Consider the following 21,174-nt stretch of genomic DNA (forward strand, 5'->3'; position numbering starts at 1 on the left):
AATTATACACAGTGTATATAAGTACAGGTTTCACTTTATGGTTTTCATCTTTTTTCTGTTGTAGACATGTAATTTAAAAAAAAAAATTAGTCAAAACCCAGGCTTTTCTTTAATCAGAAAAATATACAGGTGCATCAAAAAGAACAGAGAAACAATGCATCTGATTTCAGACTTTTTATTAGGAAATTCTTTTAAAATTGGTAATATGTAAAGCATTAATCATTTCCCCCTCTAAAAATCTGAAAAACTAGTAGATAAGTAGTATCGTACAGAAGTTAGCTCATTTTAAAAATTCATGGCTGCTCCTTTTAACAGGTAAATTAATGAAGAAGAGTATTGCAATCAATTAAAAATTATGTCCACATTACATTTGCAGCTCATCTTCTGAGGCAAAAAGGCTTTTTATCTAAGGTGTAATTGCTTTTTCATTACATCACTTATGGCTGATCACTCCAAAACTTAGTGCCGTCAGATAGCATAGAATATTTCAACTGAAAAGTACATCCCATTCCATACAAAAATAATCCAGCAAGAGGGATGTCTTTTCTTACATTTCTTACATTAAAAGACATATATAGATATATACATCTGCCATATAATCATATATATGAATTTAGAGAAGTGTACATGCCCCAGCAGGGTCTAATATACAACTGTTAACTCATATTATTAAATCATAGAAATTCTATAGCCTTGAAATTCTACCTTACGTATAGAAAGATTTTAATATAGTTCTTCATTGTAGTGCTTGTAAATTCCACTTAACAATTTAGACTTATTAATGAGATTTGATAAATTACAGAGAAGCAGTTAAGTTTGAAAGGTTCTAAGATGCAAAGGAAGAATGACAGTAGAAGTTAAAATTAGGGCAGCAATGTTAGAGTTAGCTTCTTTTTCTTCCTTTTTTTTTCTTTACACTATTTCTTTGCACACTGTATCAAGTGGCAGAAAATATTCAGAAAAATATTAATCCCCAAATTCTCACAAAGTAAATCACAAGTAAAACCGTTTGTCTCAAATGAAAAATTAATCTAGCACAAAAGTTGTTTTTTACTTGGTTCACAGGTACTGTGCAAATTCAACTGCAGGTTTCAGACATCTGTCCTTCTAAATGAGGAAAATAAATATATTTAATATCTAGGACTCACCAAATGGGATACAGATGAAATGAGACAATTTTGCAGTAAAGCTTGTTGATTTTGCCTTTGCATTAAAAAGCATGACTTACATTTTTCCTAATGCAGACTAAAATGGAGCAAGCATGTGAATGACTGGGAAGAGGAAAAACCGCAGTTGTAAATTTATGTTATAGATTGTTTTATTTCCACATATTTTATCTGATTATGTTTACAGTTTTCTCACTTTACCATTCAAATTGATATCATAAGACTACTTAAACTGCTCCTAAGAAATAATGAGAGCTCTTCATCATCTAAAGTAACAACAGAACCTAAATCAAATGCCACCTCATCTCAAGATCCATCTCGAGAAAACCCATGATAGAAAACTCTTTCAGATTTCCCTCATGTAAAAATGTTCGTATCTTTTCCTCAGATAATTAATTTACCAGACATCATTATGTCTGACTAGAGCAACAGGGAGTGATTACAGCTCACAGTGTCCCCAAGGCTCCTGTCACCTGCTACTGTGACCTCTTGTTCCCTTCTCCTGGCTGACAGAAGCAGCCAACAGCAGCAGCCACCGATGAGCTTTGCAAGTATTTGCCTCCCAGAGAGTTAAACAGCTTTTAATGCAGCATTATTCTGTCAGCTATCAAATAAAAATTCAATATACACTTCAGTGCACGGCACTGATTTAATCCTGATCACCAGGACACACATGAGAGTTACATCTGTGCGTCTATGGGAAGAGCTGACTGCCAAAATCTGAGACATGCACTCAAAAGCATCTTCCCTGCTAAAGAAATACGCCTTGGGAACAGCAGACAAAACTAGAGACAGCTCCAGCGTTACATCTTTGCTGCCAGGATAAGGCCTTTTAGGTTTTTTTCCTGGCATAAACACTTTTGCATTTCTAAAATGAGAACTGGCAAAGCTTTCAAGTACTGCAGTCTTGTTACAGATGAATATTTTAACACTTGGAGCTAACATATTTTGAGTTTTCAGGAAAATAATGTGATTTTCCAAGTTTCCTGGATAAATTTACAACTGCGAATGGATTTTTCTTTAGCAGGGTGACAATCTGACAAAATTAGAAGCTACACATCACCCACCAACCTGCCCATGGTTTTGCTCCTCCAGTCAGTGTAATAACATTTTTTCCTGAAAGAACAGCAAAAATCAGCTGAAAATAATCAAGTAGGAGACAGTTGAAAAGGACATAAAAATTATAAAAGAACACTGGACATTTTAAAGAGTGCATTTTCATAGGTAGAAAGGTGAAAAACACTTAAAAAAGGAAACTGAAATAGAATAAGTCATTAATATACTGTGATTGCACATCTTTTCAAGTTCAAAATTTGTTCCTGAGTCAAAACTAAATTTTAGATCTGTAGCTAATAATAATAACAATAATAGTTAATCAGTAATTCATTTATAAGACACACATCAGGCAGAGTTCACGGTGTCATTCTAGTATTCATTTAATGTGATTTTTATTAGCTTTTATTTCATAAAACATATCTTAGAAGAAGCGCTAAGGTTTCCAGCTATTAAATGCTTGATGTGCTCTATGCATTAAATACCATAAGCACTTAGCACCATTAGATGTATCTTCATTCTCTGATGTGCTATATACCATCACCTTCCCCTGACATTTTGCATCCAACTGAAGAACAATACATGGCTCTAAAAATCTAAGAGTATGAACTACAACAAACAACTTTTATGTTAACAGTTCTTTTCTCTCCACCCTTCACTGGTCACAGAAATTTGGAGAAGCACGACCAGAAATTCCCAGTAGAGTCTTCCAAGAACAGTTATTTTGAAACTGTATGGAGACATATCTGCTGCAATGCAATATTTTATACATCTAGTTCCATTTTTTCCAGTTTTTTTTCCTGTCCTCTTCCTATCATTTCATGTCGCATTTCAACTATTTCATTCTGTCACACACACAAATGGTACTTTCGCTTTGGATACTTCTCCATCACTTCTTAGTTTAGAACCATATGTTGTTAGCAAGATCTTCAATTGCTCATCCAGGTAGAATTTGATATTGAGTAAAGTAAATTATTTACATTAACGTAACAATATATAAAAAGGAGAGGGAAGGAAATGTTGCCTAGAAAATACACGCCCACTGCAACGCTATGTATCTACCAATGTGGAGGCTGTTGGCAGCCTGACACTTGGTACTGCCAGGCAGAATTGTTAATGAAGCAGTTAAGAATTATTAGAGGATTTTCAGACATTACATTTTTTAACAAAATCCTTCCTTCATTCCCCTTAATGGCCCTTAGCATTTCTTTTGCACAGATGGAGTCCAGCTAAGCTACAGATACTTCTAAATTATTATTGTGTGTGACGAATAAATATATGGCTCAAGAGATACTTGTAGACAGATAAAATAAACCTTTTGTCTGAGCTTCAAAAATACATAACAGAGATTCATTTCTACTGACAGACCATAGACTTAACAAAAATATCTATAAATTGTTAAAAAAGTATAATTCAGTCACGATCTAACCTTGGTGCCAACATGAATCCTGTTTGAAGCCATACACAAGACAAAAGTGATTACCACAGAGTCTTTTGAAGTGCTAGAAAAATTCCCTTTTGTAACTGAAACTCTGAGATTCCAGCTATATTACGTATATGATGTATACTCTATATCTGCCAACACCTTTAGGTATAATGCCATGCTAAAACAGTTCTGGGATGCTGGGTGGTCCTTTGGGTCAGAAGAAGGCATTTTTACTTTTCAGGAACAGAGAGAAACACTTCCTAAACTATGTAAAAATTCTATTGATTTTGTTTATATTCCTTAAAAAATATTACTTTTATTCTTCATTTACTATTCATATACAGTAGTGACATACAGTATATTTTAGTGACTGTAACTGAAGGCCCAAATTTTGTGCAAGAGAACAAGGGTGTACTGCATTAAACAACTGCAGGCAGGGTTAGCTCTGTTCTTCAATTATGTATTAAAAATGGACAGTCAGAAGCCACTGATAAAATGGATAGAGCCTAAAAGAAAGAATCTGTTCTCAGAATCATAGAATATCTCAAGTTGAAAGGCACCCATAAGGATCCTTGAGTCCAACTCCCTGCTCCTCACAGAACAACCTAAAACCACCTCAGCATGACTAAAACTTCTTGGAAGAGAAGGACTGAAGTTCCTTCTAATTATGGGAGAATTGTATGATTTGAGCTTCTTCTGTCTATTGAATGAGGGAAATAGTTACCTCAGGAAAACAATTTATGCTATATATGGGCTTTTTTCTTACCAAATAAATGTATTTAATTTTACAGCAAAACTGCCAAGAAGGTAAAGCAGCAAAATTTAGCATTTAACCTAATTTTGGTGGACTAAACTGAGTGGGATAAAAAGAAAGTAAAGCAGCGACCCAGAAATGAAGAAACATATACCAGACAGACACTTTTGGGGAGGGGGTGGGGAAAAAAAAAAGGGACAGAAAATCCACCACAAGAAAATATCTACATGTTAGTTAATAATATAATAATCAAACAGGTCTTTAAAGGTCTTTGAAGGAAAAAGTCAGCCGTTTTTGTTTTTCCAAAGAGCACTATTGATCTGTGAAGTTATCAAAATGATCAAAATGATGAAGAGTTCAAACCATTGCTAAATCTTAATCCGGCAGCTTCAAGTATCAAAACCAAGTAAGAACTATATTTAAATTGGAATTTAGATTATGTGTGTGTACACACATATGCAAACACTTCTATGTTTAAAACATTGACAAGAATTATTCAAACTAGACAAGCTCAACTGGCACTGCAATAACATTCTCAAACGTATGGAAGATTGTTACTCAGTATAAAGCTGGGTATTTGAAATGAGTTTTGAGGAAAGGATGCTTCGTGGTGACTGTTTCTGGCTTAGGACCAATGCAGGAGAGCCACGCTGCGATAGCCAAAATCAGCAGGGACATGAAAGATTGAGCATTTGGCAATTCAAGTGAGAAAGGAGCGCTGGAAGGGTATTTTCCGTGAGTCACAAAGCTGTGGCGTCTGGTTACCACTTTAATTCCTCATGAGGTTTTACCACACACTACATGCTCTTCTCTCTCAGGAAAAACACTATTAAGCAATATAAAAAGGGACATTTTCTCCTTTAAAATCCTCTGTATTATTGCAGGAGATACTAACTTGTCCTACAAATAAATAACAAATATTTATTACAAAAACATATGACAGAACTTATTCAGCAGATAGACAAGGGACTCAGTTCAGTTCATTATTCTGCCAAAGGAAAGCTAGATGACCAAGAGTAAAGGTATCTCATTTTATTCAAAGCATGCCAATATGTGTTATATTGAAGACACAGAAGACACCAGCTATTTCGGTCACTTCACTTGCCTTTGGGTAAGACTTCAAAAATACCATAAAATCACAGAGAATACTTGATCTCAAATGAAAGATACCTGACACTCTGCCAAGGGCATCCAAACAATGTGTGAACTACTCAGAGTATTTTCTAAAGACATTTGCTCGATTTAACTTGGAAGGTATGCTTGAAACAAGTACCACAGGTCAATTTGAAAAGAACATTGCCTATTATTTGTCTCTCCTCATATCATCTCCTTAAATTAAATGTAAGTGTCCCCGGCCACAATGCAGCAAAGACTGCATTTTAGCCTTAATCAAGTAATGAACTTGTAACATTAAGCAGCTAAATGACAAGCTTCTTAAAACAGTTTCCACAATACCTGAAAGGCATCCTGATGTTCATTCTTTCAGCGTATTTGCACAATGTCTCCCACGGACAGTGAATTTTAACAAACATGATATCGCTGTTTGTAACTGCTGGCTGTAAAGAGCGATAACAAACAAATACACATTAATAATTCTAACTCCTTTAACACTCACCTTTCTAAAAGCATTCTCCAGTGTCAAACTCTGCTTTTAGATCTGAAGTGGCTACGCAAGGCTGAAAACACTCAGTGCTCTCAGATAGACAAAGGAAAATTAATGTATTTTCTTTTCTCCCAAACGCTGTGATATGAGTGAATTATTAACTGTCAAAAGGAATCTGTAGGACAAATCTTTGCTCATAAATACAACCAAAATAAAGAAAGGTTTTGTGCAGCATTTTTTGACATGGAATAAATGAATTAGTTTTAAACTCCCTTAAGATCATCTTAGATGGGCAGCTTGAAGACCATTCTGTGTGTTTCCCATTTAAGAAGAGTGCTCAGCTGCTAGAGACATAGGAACAGCTGCGAGGAGGCTGCAGGTCCCACTGCCCAAGCAGTAACTCCAGGGAATGGTTAAGTAATTGCAATATCTCTGTGATCTCTGCATAAACTGAGATTTTTTTTGGTAAAAGGAACACTATACAGAGACATTTTTTGTCAATAATTTATTTGTATGTGAAACTAAAATTTCAGCACTAAACGTTTCTATATTTATCTGTTCTTATAAACACTTCAGTTCCACACCCTTCTCCCAGATGTATTTGCCTGAGTTTTTATAAGTAAATGTTTCAATACAGTTAAGTCTGATTAAGCCCTCCCAAAACCTTGAGTAATGAAAGGTCTGGTAAGTAAAGACAATTGAAAAATTTGTTAAAGCGTTAATAAATTTAAAATGTTCACAATTCTACCTACAGTTCCATAGAGTCATGACACAGCTCAATAATATTGCTTCTAGGATTTCATTTTTCTCAGAAGCTGTGGATTAAAAAAATACTACTGGAAGACAATTTAAAACACTTGATCTTATAAAAGACATTTTTTCTTTCTGTAAGTGCCAATACTTCTGAGTTGACATCATCTGAGACTGGGATATTTACTGAAACAGAACAAAACCAGATAAATTTCCTACCAGACCATAGCAAAAGCCTTAAAACCAAATTTTAATCCACTGTTAGATCTTTATGAATATTCAATATGCTACATTATCAGCTAGAATTTACAAGTGCTTCAAACCAGTTAAGAGCACATTGCAATAACACAAAACATGTAAGATATTTCTATTGAGTTGAAGAGTATAAATCAGGATGAAAGACACAAAAAATATAGGAAATTACTTCAGGGTAGACTAAATATATGCCTGTTTTTTAAGTAATTAATGAAACAGCAAAAATCCAAGGCTATTTTCCTGCCTTTGTGTTACTTCATTTTTACATTAATGCTGCCGTTACTAGAGTTATGAATTAACTTGACACTGACAATCTTAACCCCTGGAAAAACAGAGAGAATTTAGTATCATGCATGCTGCTAGAAGACATAGAGGTTTTATATTAGAGCAACAACATGCGTTACTGAAGCTTCTGTTGTGCTGGCATAAGGAGCTGGGAGTTTTCCCTCCATACTGCAGGTATATGCTAAGGGTACATGTGTGTGTATACATACAAGCATGCACCTCCAAAACATGTTAAACACACACTATCAAACAACTGTTACTATTAATTGAATAGAATTAAACAAATGGAGGAAACGACCTGACTGGAAAGGCTTGTAAATTTGTCAGGATTCTTTAGTAAATGCAGTAAAGTACAACAGTATTTTAAAAGTTATTTTATGCTACATAAGCTACAAGACTCACCTCCCGTTCTAACATCAACCCTTCTGCTCTCAAATTCTTCTCAAATGTGCTTCTTTTTTCTACCTGTGGACTTGATTTTTTGTAGACCAAGATGTAGTCAATGCGCTTTTTGCCGTCTTTGAAGAAGAGTCCTGATGATGCCATGGCATCAGTCTGGAGAAGATAAAATTTAAGCAATAAGTTAAATATGGCATCCATGAAGATGAAGAACCCCATCGCAAGCTGATTGTAACACAGCACTTTCTAAAACAAGGAAATGTCCACATATCTGCAGGATAAACCTTTAAAGAAGTCAGAAGAACAGGCAGTTCATATGCATCAGTTAATCGCAATTTCAAATTAGAAGAAAACAAAATAGCACCGCAAAGCCCATATTCTAGCTATTTGTTTCAGCTGTGCAAAAACCTTAGAATTATTGTGTGGTATATATCAATATGAACTTTTGTTAATCCTTACTTTCCAACTGGAATTAAAAAAAACTACAGGCAAGTAAATTAAACCAAGTTTCCCAGCTTTGCACCTGGGCAAAATTTACAGAACAAACATATTTTTTCCAAAACAGAAATAAATCTAAAAGATTAAAGAAAGAAGTGCTATTCTAGCGGAAACGCTTTTTCAATGCCATGTTAGCAATGTTTAAATCTTGTGTAGTTCCTTCCCACCATGCAAACACGAGGGATTCTCTGACCTCAATATGGAAAACCCTGCTCCACATGCTGCTGCTGAAAGCTATTTTTGCATTGTGTTTTGTATGATTCAGAATAGACTGTGACTATATCAACTGGTGTCAGACTACGAAGACTTTGAAATCTGAAAAGGTAAACTTAGAAACTATCATCATCTTCTGGAGAATGCAGCACTTGTTTTAACACAAACTGTCCAGAACTAGTGTGTTAGGTTTGAAGTATGATACATTATACATATGGGACCATTTTTATAAAGTCTTATATTTCTATTTCTCTCAAGATATTCAGATAAATTGTATCTGAAGACCAAAGTAAGGTAGTCAAGATTGTTAACCAAGATTATTAGTGTGCTGAATACACAGCAGGGTCTGTCACCCTTTCTAAGAATTCTGAATGGGAACAGTAGTAAAAACATAAACTTTTATGCTTTTTTCAAATGTTTTAGATGGAATGATTTAGATAAAAGACGCAAAGGTTTGAAGGTGAGGTAGTAGATGAATGATTCAAAAGGGCAAGTTTGAATAATCATGTTTTTGAATACCTAAAATCTTTGGTGTCCAAGACGTAAGCAATGAACTTATTCTTCAACAATGAAGAATTCCAGCACAAGAATTTCATAAAAACAGATGAGAGTTGGCTTTTGTGGTCCACGAACCAGGCAAAAATCACATCAAAAAGCCTGGCCAAAATTCCTCCCAAATGGAGATCTGGAACTCCTCTTATACAATTTCTGGTCATGCAATCTCTGTACAGACATTATACAAATTAAATCTATTTTTTGTAACATACTTCTACCTTTCTTTAGATTATTTCTAGCCTTTCTTTCCTCATTTCTAAAACATCTGTCTTTTCAGCCTTTGAGAAACACATTTTCTTTCTCAGATAACAACAGTATGTAAATATGTCCTCAGATTCATCTGCACCAAACAATGATTTGGGGGCATTGTTCAATAAATAATGAGCTGAGATGACAGCGGAGAGAAATTTTCCATCTGCTCATCTCAGACCAGGTTTAGAGGAGCACAGGCACAGATTGAGATGCATGATGCTAAAGCCACTTACCACAATTGTGCAGTGAACCCAACGTATACTCTATCGATTTCAGGACTGATTCGCTTTAATGCTACTTGCACTTTGGTGATTTCACTTCAGTGTAACTCTCAAACAATGTGTACCTATATTAGCAGGAATACCTGTGCCAATAAAATCTGGTGACCTAGGTGTTTTTTCAGTTGATCTGAAGGAGCTCTATAATGTCAAAGCAGAATATGGAGCAGTAATTTCAATTAAACATATGAGTCAAGCTATATTGGTCACTATCTACACCTAGAACAGTGCATCAGTCTGTTAGTACAATGGGCAGCCAGGCAAAAGCACATTTATTATTTATCTTCTCTTTTGGACCAATAAATCTCTGATTCATTCTTCCACCTGCCTCTCAACACAGTGAAGAAGAAAAGCATCAGATGAAATATTTTCTGCAAAGCCCTTTTTCTCCTTTATTATTTTAACATTTTCTGTTTCACCTGAAAAATGTGCATGAAAAGGACTGATCAATGTTTGTTTTTCTGCCTAATCCTCTTCATCCTCTCTACTCTATTAGTTTTCCAGATTTTCTAAACCAGTATCCACCTGCTCAGCTTTCCTACATTTACACATATGCAAATGTATTTACATTTACATTTGTATTTGACAAATTCCTTTTAAAGTATAGCTGTACAGTTCAGCTAGCAAACTCAACATTTTAATTTCACCTTATTCCTACCGACTGTTTAAATACAAGAACTTTAAACCTTATTTATTTATGTACTCAGGTTGTGAAGCGCTTTCACACTCAACAGTAAATGTGTTCGTAATGCAGAATCGTAATACACTGGTTTGCATCAGAGTAAAATGTTTCCTAAGGATTTACCACTACAGATCTTTTGCAGTTCCTTGGTTTTCTTTATTATTTGCCATCATTTTAGGTTGATTCATAGCTTGTGATTATTATAACCGATAACATGACACACTGCTTTGAAGAGAGAAACAGTGTAAAGTTCAAAATAGTGACATTATCATTCCACTGAAGTTTACAGTTTACATAACACAAAACTATTTGATCCATGTAACATAGAAAAAGAAGCTTTCGCTCAAGAAACAAAAGTGAAACAAAAGTATAATGCAATTACTTACTGATGTTATAATAAAAAGAGTTAACATTTATATTCGGATCTGGTATAAGAATTTTCCTGAGTTTAGTCAACATGGAGGGATTTTTCAAGAAACTATTTCTCAGATTCTAATTAATAAGCAATGCCCTCTTTACAAAGTGGGAACAGCTGTTTTATGCATTCTCTCCCCAATTAATTTAAATAGAACAATTTGCAGAAATTATAACTATTTCAACTCTACCAATTTCAGTCCACTGTTCTGCTCTGTGGGTTAAACATTTGCCAGTTTCTCACCACATGCAGAATCACAGAATGTCAGGGATTGGAAGTGACCTCAAAAGCTCATCCAGTCCAGTTCTGGAGCAGGAACACCCAGATGAGGTTACACAGGAAGGCGTCCAGGCAGGTTTTGAATGTCTCCAGGGAAGGAGACTCCACAGCCTCCCTGGGCAGCCTGGTCCAGTGTCTGTCATTCTCACTGAGAAGAGGTTTCTTCTGAAATTTAAGCGGAACCTTTTCTGTTCCAGTTTGAACCCATTACCCCTTGTCCTACTGTTCGTTGTCACCGAGAAGAGCCTGGCTCTATCCCTGTGACACTCACCCTTTATATATCCGTAAACATGAATGAGGTCACCCCTCATTCTCCTCCAAGCTAATGAGCCCCAGCTCCCTCAGCCTTTCCTCATAAGGGAGATGCTCCACTGCCTTCATCATCTTTGTTGCCCTGTGTTGGACTCTCTCCAGCAGTTCCCTGTCCTTCTGGAACTGAGGGGCCCAGAACTGGACACAATATTCCAGATGTGGTCTCACCAGGGCAGAGTAGAGGGGAAGGAGAACCTCTCTCGATCTAGTAACCAAGCCCCATCTAATACACCCCAGGATGCCATTTGCCTTCCTGGCCACAAGGGCGCAGTGCTGGCTCATGGTCATCCTGCTGTTCACCAGGACCCCCACATCCCTTTCCCCTACACTGCTCCCTAATAGGTCATTTCCCCAACTTATCCTGGAACCTGGGGTTGTTCCTACCCAGATGCAAGACTCTACACTTGCCCCTGTTATATTTCATTAAATTTTTCCCCGCCCAACTCTCCAGCCTCCCATGGGATTTCCCCCAGCAATTGCCTGAAAAGGCCAAAGTTTGCCTTACTGAAATCCAGGGTTGCAATTCTGCTTGCTATCCTGCTCCTGCCACATGAGATCCTGAACTCCACCATCTCACCGTCGCTGCAACCAAGGCAGCCCTCAACCTTTACCACTTCAACCAGACCCTTCTTGTGAGTGAGGATGAGGTCCAGCAGTGCACCTCTTCTACTTGGCTCCTCCACCCTTTGCATCAGCAAGTTATCATCAACATAGAAATAAATATTCTAGAAGAGTGAGTTGGAACCATTCCCTAAACATTAAGCAAATTTTAGGTTCACGTAAGAGTAAATGGTACGGTAGACTTAAGGTTTGCTGTATTTTAGTAATAGCAAAATGACAGGCAAACTTTGCAACTTACTGAAAATTAGTAAACAATACATTGTAACAAAATAAACCAGTATATCTTTTTTTTCCCCCACTTTATACCAGTGACAATTTTAAGTTAATGAATAATATGTAATACCTAGGTAAATTCAGAAGTTAACTAGAACAAAACGTAGATACAACATATCTGTTGTAACCATTCATTTCACCTTCACTCAACCATTGACAAGACTCAACAAGGGTAACATAACAGCAAGTGTTTAAAGGCTGACAAAATCTTCATAGGAATTTTAATTTTTATAATTTTAAATGATTATTTATTTGCTTGTGGATGTGTGATTTACAGACCAAACTTTTCTCAGACATAGGTGTGACTGTGAGGTATTAAAGCGCAGAGAGGGCACCTGGCAGAGCTGTAGATACTCCCTCATTTACAATTCCCTGAAGTTTTATATTTATATGAACATATTGAGAACAACAATTCTCAGCCATAATCAACAACAGGAGCATTCCCTTACGTAAGTGCTGACTGATAGAGTAGACAAGAATCAAGCCCCCACAGAATGATATACTTCTTTTGCCTCTAGAGTATACAGGATGAAGTTCAACTTTCCTCCATGTGGGTGGTGTAATTTGGATTTAGATTTGTAAAATTATGTAAAGGAAATATAACAACAGACTAGTAGCTGGGATCCAAAAGACAGATGTGCACAGCTGGGCCTCGAGATTCTTCTTTGACAATTTGGACTCCAAATTTACTAAATTTCTCTTCCCCAAAAGATTTTTATTTCAAGGTGTTGACGTTTAGAACAAAATTATTTTCCTCTCAACAACAGCTTGTGAATTCTGACAGCTAAATGTGCTAGAGAAAAATAATTGTGATTATATCTTAGCAATAATGAAACAACATATTAAAGAGAAATTTACTCAAATGTCTTAGTTTTTTTTTTTTCCCCATGGACACTATAAGAGAAGGAGAGAATCCACCAGTGTGAAGTGATGCTACTACTGGAAATGGAAGCACTGAGTCCCAGAATCACTTCTCCATAGTCGCACCACGTCATCAGTAGCAATTTTAGAGACAAACAAGTAGAGAAAAGTTGTAAAACCAGAAAACATTTGAGGAAGAATGAAAGACAAGTAAACAAACTCTGAAATGTATTTGTTTCCTAATGGAAACAACAACATGTTCACTGATCTACTGGTGCCACATCAAACTTCTATAAACACTACCACAAAGTTTATTTACATGGAGCCTTATGGCCCAAACAGAAGTGTATAGAACATCCCACAATATATAAAAATCACTTTGTACACTTGGAAGAAAAATCAGCTTGAAATGGAGGAGTAAGAGAAGAAGAATGAAGATTAAAATGTAAAACACACTGGTTATCAGAGATGGAGCAAGGAAAAGCAGTTTTCTGTATCTCTTCATGTTTTGGCTTTTAAGAGATGTTTTAGAGATAATAACGGATCAGTTCAGGGCTATTAAATCACGTACAAGACAGAAGTAGCCATGGAAACAATTTGAAGAACTAGGGCAGGAATTTTGACAGAGGTAAAGTCTAATGTGTGAAATTCTTGGGCATGATAACTACCTAAAATTGAAAAATCCATATCAAGAGCTTTCCCGTTCTAAGTCTGAGTAAAATGGTTATTTCTCATAAAATAAATGTTTCTTCCAGTGTAATTTATTATTGGTCTTAGAACTTCGTAAGATGCTGTTAAATAGAGTAACGAGAAAACACCTCATTTGTTTTGATTACTAATTCTCCCTCACACTGTTATCATGAACTTTGCATTAACATCTTCAGTGACATTCACACTGATGGATGCCACCATGTCAGTGGTTAGTGTCCCCAGTCAGAGCTTATGACTCAAGTCTTACCCTTAAATGTTTTCTGGAAACAAATAAATTTCTGATGCTAACTGCAATGGGCAGTTCCATGAAGAAAAGTGAGATTCCTAATTAGTGCTTGCTTTGTTTCAGGATGTTTAAAAAAAAAAATCAAACCTGCAAATAACCATGAGCATAATAACCTAGGAAAGAAAATCTGGGGCATATTTGCATATGTAAAGATATCCAAATTATCTTGGGCATCAAAGACAACACAGCCTACTTAACATGACAGGCTGCCGTAATTACTCATGTTAATGTATTTCTGTGATTACTATGCTGTACTGTGCAGAACCGAGCTTTTTTCTGAACAGAAAGTCTTCCAGAAGTATTTCACCTTCCTAATAAAACTGCAGTTTAGCTTTTTAGGAGTAAACTGAAGAATTAGTAATTATTTTACTTTCTTCACAGAGAACCTTTTCCTTCCCTTTTCACTCTATTCAGACTTACAGAGTAAGCATGAAAAATACATTTGTATGTAGTATGAAAAATACATTTTGCTTCAGGAAAGGAGTAGGTTTAAGTGATCTTATGCAAAATATTGAAAGAAGTCTGTTCAGTGCTACTGTATGTGAAAGCAGCAATGGAGGATGTTTGGAGACAGAAGGCTTCCTATTTTAAATACTTAACCATTCCTATTAGTTCTTTAAGTCTAATAGGGAGGCCTTAACAAGAAGCATACTGACATGACCACTGAAAATTATTCCTTATGTGTTTATATTTTGAAACTTTCACCTTTATGATAAAATTACTTACGACTTTCCCTGCATTTCCTGAAATAATATCAGTTGGTTTTCTTTTTAAACAAAACCACACAGCAGATGAGAGCCATGCACTAGAAGCATAAACATGAAGTTAACTTTTGTTGCACTTTCACATGTCATTCTATTCTGGGAAAATGATTTTATCTGTTATCATTCCTTTTAAATGCTATTTACTTTTGCATTATTAGACTGCATTTGTGGTCTACTCCTTATGTATCAGGATCCCCTTGCTATTCTCTTTTCCAGCACACTGTTGTCAGTTGAAGTATCTTGTTCTTATTTATACACTAAAACGTTTTCATTGCCAAACCTGCTCTTTCAGCACGCGTGCTTGACTTCCACTGAACACAGGAGCAGGATTATGAGTGAAATAATGCGAGCGAAACTAGTGATAAATTGAAAGGATTAGAACACACAGCACAAATCTGTGCAACTCTGAAAGCCATGGACTTAATAGGAAAAAATGAAAACAGAAAATAATTTCGGCAAAAGTGTGGAAAATGTTAAGACTGAAGAACAGATTTATTCTGCAGATGTTACATTTAATTAATTCCATTTTTCAACATCACCATTAAATTCTCTAAACTCAATATTTGTTTTGCAGGGGAGAAAGGAACAGATGTGTCAAAAATCACAAAGAATCCAATAAAATGCCTTGACAATGTATTTTAGGTTTCCACAGGTAGATTTATCCTTTAATAATCTACACTGAACATACTGAGTTTTGCTCAAATTATAATGAATTTTCAGCAGTATGTCCAGCTCATTAGACACAATTCTCCATATGTTTGGGCCAATTGCTTATTTAAGATGTTAATTAAAATTCCTTAGAAGTTATGTACCACTTCTGGAGAAACCATTTCAGATCCTGTCCAACACAAAACTAGTATGGACAAGCAGTATTATACTGGATATCAGTGGATACCAGAAAAAAGCAGTAAACGAGGCTACTGTATAGGCAGCAGTTCTTCATAGTTCCTGGACCCGTAGTGATAATACAAGACATTTGTGCTAAAAACCCTTTCTTTAGCTTGCCAGATAGAAAAATACACTATCTTAGATTAAAGATTCATCTGATTAAAAATTCATCAGATCAAAGATAGTAACAGTAACGTAGTGAATGAAAGGAAAGGGAAGCGTAATTTCTCAAACATTCCTATCTGGCCACTATAGACATGATAATAATTGGTACAGAAAATAATTCACTGCTACTGACTTCGCTGCTTCTGTGGACAAATGTTGCCTTCTATTCAAGTGATAAAGTCTGTTTAGCCTGCTTTCCTTTCTCAGTGAAACTACAACACTTCAAATACCAATTTTCCAGTCGGGGACCTTCTCATTTCGTACATTTCCCTTGCAACAGCAGATACTACTCATTCCATACTTTGCTGAGCAGCCACTTGTTGGCATCATTCCCCTGCATGAGATCACTTGGCAGAATCACATACACAAAATTGTACTTTCTACATAATCTCAACAGCAGTGGGTGATGAAAAGATGGCAGAGATGGATAATGAAGACAGCTTTTTAATGGGTCTGAGTGACTCAACAGTTTTCCAATTTGAAATCTGCAGATTCTGAAATGATACCAACCTACACTAAAGGAGATTTGAGTTATTAATCTTAAATCAAGGAAACAAGAAATGTAGATGACTATCAAGATGAGTATTGGCATCCAGATGCTGTATCAAAACTATCTGATCTTTCTAAGGCTTTAAAACTGCAGCAAAATAAATCAGGTTTATGGGAAGTGCATCAGGTGATCTGAAATACTAAACAATTCCTGAAAAAAAGTGTCGGCTTCCATCATATCAGCAGACAAGTTTGTTATTGCTGAAGTATGCAAGTAGCTGATCGAGACAGATAATAGTATCAAGCATTAACTGCAAATAACTTTCTTAGCAATTTTTCTCTGAGTCTCTCAGGTATATCATAAAACAACCCTTCCAAAACATGTCTAAATCAGAATCATTAACAAGCAGAGAAGAAGAATAAGCTTTTATCCTTGTGCACTTTGCCAATGTGATGTTTTCACATTTTCATTCTCTGGTCAGACAGTTTTTTTGATCACAACAGATCAGATATTTTCCAGATACATGACAGTACTTACCAGCTGTAAAGCTGTAGAGTAGCCTCCTTTGCTTTCAACAGTCTCAAAAAGAATTAGAAGCCTCCTTTTGCTAGTTTTATACCCATTTTGGGAAGAAATTTCCCTTAGACATCTTCCACAAACTGCCACAAAGGCTTGTACATTAATCCAAGGGGAAAATAGTGGTAACCTTCTTTTCTAACATAAGCCTAATCTAAATCCCCTCTGCCTGTCTCCTGCGAAGGCAGGCAAGCAGTAAACAGGAGGAGAATCCTGCTTGGTTGCCTCATTTGCAAAAAAAGTAAAGGCAGAAGGAAGTTTCCGAAGTAATTGCTGTGATAAAAGGCGCTGTCAAGGCTGAAAGCCAGATGTGGCTTCAGAAGACTGTTTTTAAACTCTGAAGCACTTTGTTCAGTAGGTCAGGACATGCAAAGATTGAGACATAAAAGTGCACTTTTTTTTTTAAACTTAATACAAATACAAGTCTCCTCTTTAAACTTTGGAAGAAAGCGAGCTTACTGGCTGCCTATAAACTTTATATCAGTCCTGAATGCAAGGTTTGGGGAAAACACAGCTAGCGATCATTTCATATTTTACATGAAAATGCAAAAAAATTAGTTCCTTTAGCACAATGAAATGCCTGTTACTAGTTAGACATTATCTGGTACTAGATCCTTTTGGTAGCAGCCTTACCTGTTATTAAAAATATTTAGTTCCCTACAACATAGTCTAAATTCTGTATATTCTGCATTATTTTTTCTGCCTTTTAGGTCACATTTAGTGTGAAATGCTTTGTCTAGCTAATGAATAAAACCAAACAAGAACATCCATTATTATTTCTTTCTTAATTCAGCATGTCTTGCAGAAACAAACCAAAAAATCCGTGAACACAAGTTCTCATTGCAACCATTTAGATGAAATTATAACACTTCTCTGTCATTACCAAAGTTTAATTTTCATGTCAGAGATTTCCCATCTGTAAATATAATTGCCTGTAGATCTATCTAAAAATTATTAGATAGCTATTATTACAGGAGGTTTTTTTTAAAAGCATCCCATTAAATGAAGTCTCAGAGATCACATCAACCTGCTACCAGTGTTCCAGAATCCTCTAGTGGTGATGATCTGTGTAACTAGGAGAACAAGCTTTACAATAGTTACGTGATTTCTGTGAAACATGCATTCAATGCTAAAATCACAAAGTTATTATTATAGAACCTTCAAGCAATTTAAGCATTTCTAGATTTGTAGCATGGAATTATTCATGTTTTTACATACCAAAATTCAGAGAATTGTATTCTGCAGAATACACTACTACTAGTTCCTGAAGAAGAACATAACTCAGAATTTCTTGAGGTTAGGTCATCTGTCACAAATTAAGAAGTGATTATGCTAATAAAAGGAGAACTAAGGGTCTCCCAATCCAGAGTGAGAACAAAAAAAAAACCCCAACATATTTTGAAATAAAAATCAGACATAATTCTTTGGTATTATAGTGGATGAACTGCTGTAGAAAATGCATTATGATGAATACTGTTATTAAGTAATTACTAAGCAAGACAACATATCAGTTTCATCTGGTGAGATGGCTTTTCCAGTGCTCTGGTTGAGGTTCCTGAAAATACTCCTACACTCTCCTACACGTAAGTGAATTTTATTTTTCATTCAATGTGTATGGCTAACATTTGGATTTTGCTTAGAAGGAGAATCCTACACTTTAGTTCACTCTCAACTGATTATTTGCTACATGAAATTAGCTCTTCTAAACTCTCCTGATTTCCTGAGGCCTCCCAGCTGACACGAATTCCACTCCATAGTGGGAATCCTATGCCCTAAATCCTGTACAATACACATTTTTTGAAAGAAGGTTACTGCTTCTTAGATGAGTGGATACGAATCACTAGAATCCATGATTCTATATAATTTTGGTCACTTTTGGTACAGAGAATTCTATTCCTTGATTCTGTAGGTCAAACTGCAATATGGGAGACACCTAAATTTCTTACCATGAGCCACCTATTTATTAAGTTACACCTTATCTAATCCATTAAAAAATATACTTTAAAAATAATTAAGCACATTCTGAAAAGTGATACAATTTAATTAAGTTTTGTGTCCATTACCTTTAAAGATGATTTAGTCCGAGTTTCTGTTTTCTGTCTGATAAGCTTGTTTTGAATAAGCAATGACTGATCCGTACGAGCATCATAATTTCCATGTTCTGAATCATCTGTGTATGTGTCTTTGTCCTTTGCTATGTCTGAAGGAAAAACAGAAGAAAACAATGGACTCATTTTAGGTTGTAGTGGGGAGAAACAGACACTATTGTTACAACCACAGTTGAACATTCCTTTTAAGTATCCACTTTTCAATAACTTACCCTCTATCATTCCCTTCAGAGGTTTTTTACTTGCAATGTTGTCATGCTTGTCTTAAAATAGAAGTGATTTCAATTTTTATTAGCCTATAGAAACTTTTTTCTATTACCATTCAAATCAAAAAAGGCCACAACAATCTTCACAATAATTAAAAAACAACCCAACAAACCCCCCACAAAGCAATATGCATCAAATATTCAAATGCTTTTGTGTTTGTCTCACAATTGTCAAGACTCAAAATGTCATTAAATAGGCAGGTGAATCCTGGAGAGCAGAGTAACCTCTCATGTTTTAAATTTAAACAAGCGATTGAGATGCCCAATACCTCTACACATATGCTGCTCATCTTTGATATAGTGTTTGAAAATTCGCATATTAAGGTGTTGCAGTGAGGACTTCAGAACACGTTTTAAGAGGTGTACCTGATGGTGGTAGAAGATAGTTATCAACACGAAGAAAGTGTTTTTGTTTTCACTGGATTGTTTTTAATTGCTCAACATAAGTATCCCAAGACAGCAACAGGTGACTGAGAACCTTCCTTGACACTTCCTAAGATCCACACTCACAGATTAAATTTCCTCCTGTACCATCACTATGGGCAAGTTAGAAGAACTTAAGTCTCCGAGTCACTCTACATCCTCTATCAGAAGGGAGACTTTTTTCCAGACATTTGATTTCCTTACATGTTCTCCACCAAATATAATGATAATACTTGGAATATTTACCCAGCAGGAGTAAAATGAGGGGTAATACCTGTTCAACATTGGACCATGTAACTTTTTATGAAGCCTGGAAAATCGTTAGTCTTGAAAGAAATGTTTAAAGATGAAGAAGATGGAATAATTATTCCCACACAATTATTATCTTGGACAAATTGGAAATAGAAATATATTCAGATAAAAAAGTTACCCACAAATCCTGAGCCAAGTTCTCATCTCAGCTTTCCCATCAACATGGGAAAAGTCAGGGGAACTGGGAAACAGCATTTAGCCCAGTAATTCTAAACCCTAAATAGAAGCCAAGAAACAAGTCATGGTTGCTGTGGGAACCACAATCTTGAATTTCCTGAATTTCATATTCATAAAAGCTCATCTGAAACAACAAAGTATTTTTCATTAAGATGTTTGGTTAAATTCTCCACAGTTAGCATTACAGAGAAAAAAAATACCACAATTATGTCGTGTAGCCTAGACATTTCTGAAATGGAGTATTAAACTGAAACATTTACCAAGAGCTGTTTTTTCTGCAATTTAGTTGCTTACATAATGATTACACAAAATGAGCCCTCGATAATCTCTGATGCTGATATTATGTCAGTAAATCTATGAAAGGATTTCTTAATGTATGAAATAGCCCTTTTTAATTGTCAGAGCACCAAATGCAGAGATTTTTTTTTATTGTTTTAACCTTTTACAGGTTACTCTGTGTAATGTAGTGAATGTAGTAATAAGACTGTGAAGAAGGTTTCAAGTAGTAGGCATACAACGTGGGAACCAGGATACTTAAGTAACTTTGTAGATTTGACTCATGTCCAGATGTGATGAGCTCTTATCTTTTTGGTAAAGTCTTTACTAAAGTCTTATAATAGAAGCCAGTAAAATCAAAAGAAGAGACAGGCCTATGAAACCTAAACTTTTGTATCTAGATAGGCCATTCAAGCTGAAAGAAAGACTTTACTTACATTAAAAAGTCTATTTTTATGAGGGAAGTTTTAGAGGATTAGACATGAGTACACCTAATACTCAAAAAAACCCTTTGCAAAAGTACATAGTATTGTAACTGAACAATTTAAAGTTAGAAAATGAGTTTTCCCTTAGTGCTCAACACAATTTTACCTGCTAAACACTTTTATGTTTTCAGGGACATAACTTTTAAATTGTAGCATGTATCTTCTGTTAAAAAAACACCTTCCATTTAGAGCTACCTGCTATCTTGTCTGAAATGTAATCAAAAGGTTTTACTAACAAAAAACACCATAAAGAAATTTCCAATTAAAAAGATAAATTTCTTATATAAAATTCAACTATACTTGCACTTATACCTTTC

The 21,174-nt window shown here is 35.5% G+C and overlaps 1 protein-coding gene across 2 annotated transcripts in view; it reads right to left on the bottom strand.

Moving 5' to 3' along the window:
* ANO3 (anoctamin 3) overlaps positions 1-21,174 on the bottom strand; it is a gene marked incomplete at both ends in the record, with an annotated part of 176,429 nt that overhangs the window by 45,485 nt on the left and 109,770 nt on the right. For both annotated transcript variants that reach the window (XM_080345611.1, XM_080345612.1), the window contains 4 exons: positions 2,238-2,282; positions 5,855-5,955; positions 7,695-7,847; positions 18,874-19,010. In XM_080345611.1, the coding sequence (XP_080201737.1) occupies positions 2,238-2,282; positions 5,855-5,955; positions 7,695-7,847; positions 18,874-19,010 (436 nt within the window). The remainder of the gene's footprint in view (positions 1-2,237; positions 2,283-5,854; positions 5,956-7,694; positions 7,848-18,873; positions 19,011-21,174) is intronic.

This window comes from Nesoenas mayeri, assembly GCF_963082525.1.
Source record: "Nesoenas mayeri genome assembly, chromosome: 5".
In the NCBI taxonomy this organism is placed as follows: domain Eukaryota; kingdom Metazoa; phylum Chordata; class Aves; order Columbiformes; family Columbidae; genus Nesoenas; species Nesoenas mayeri.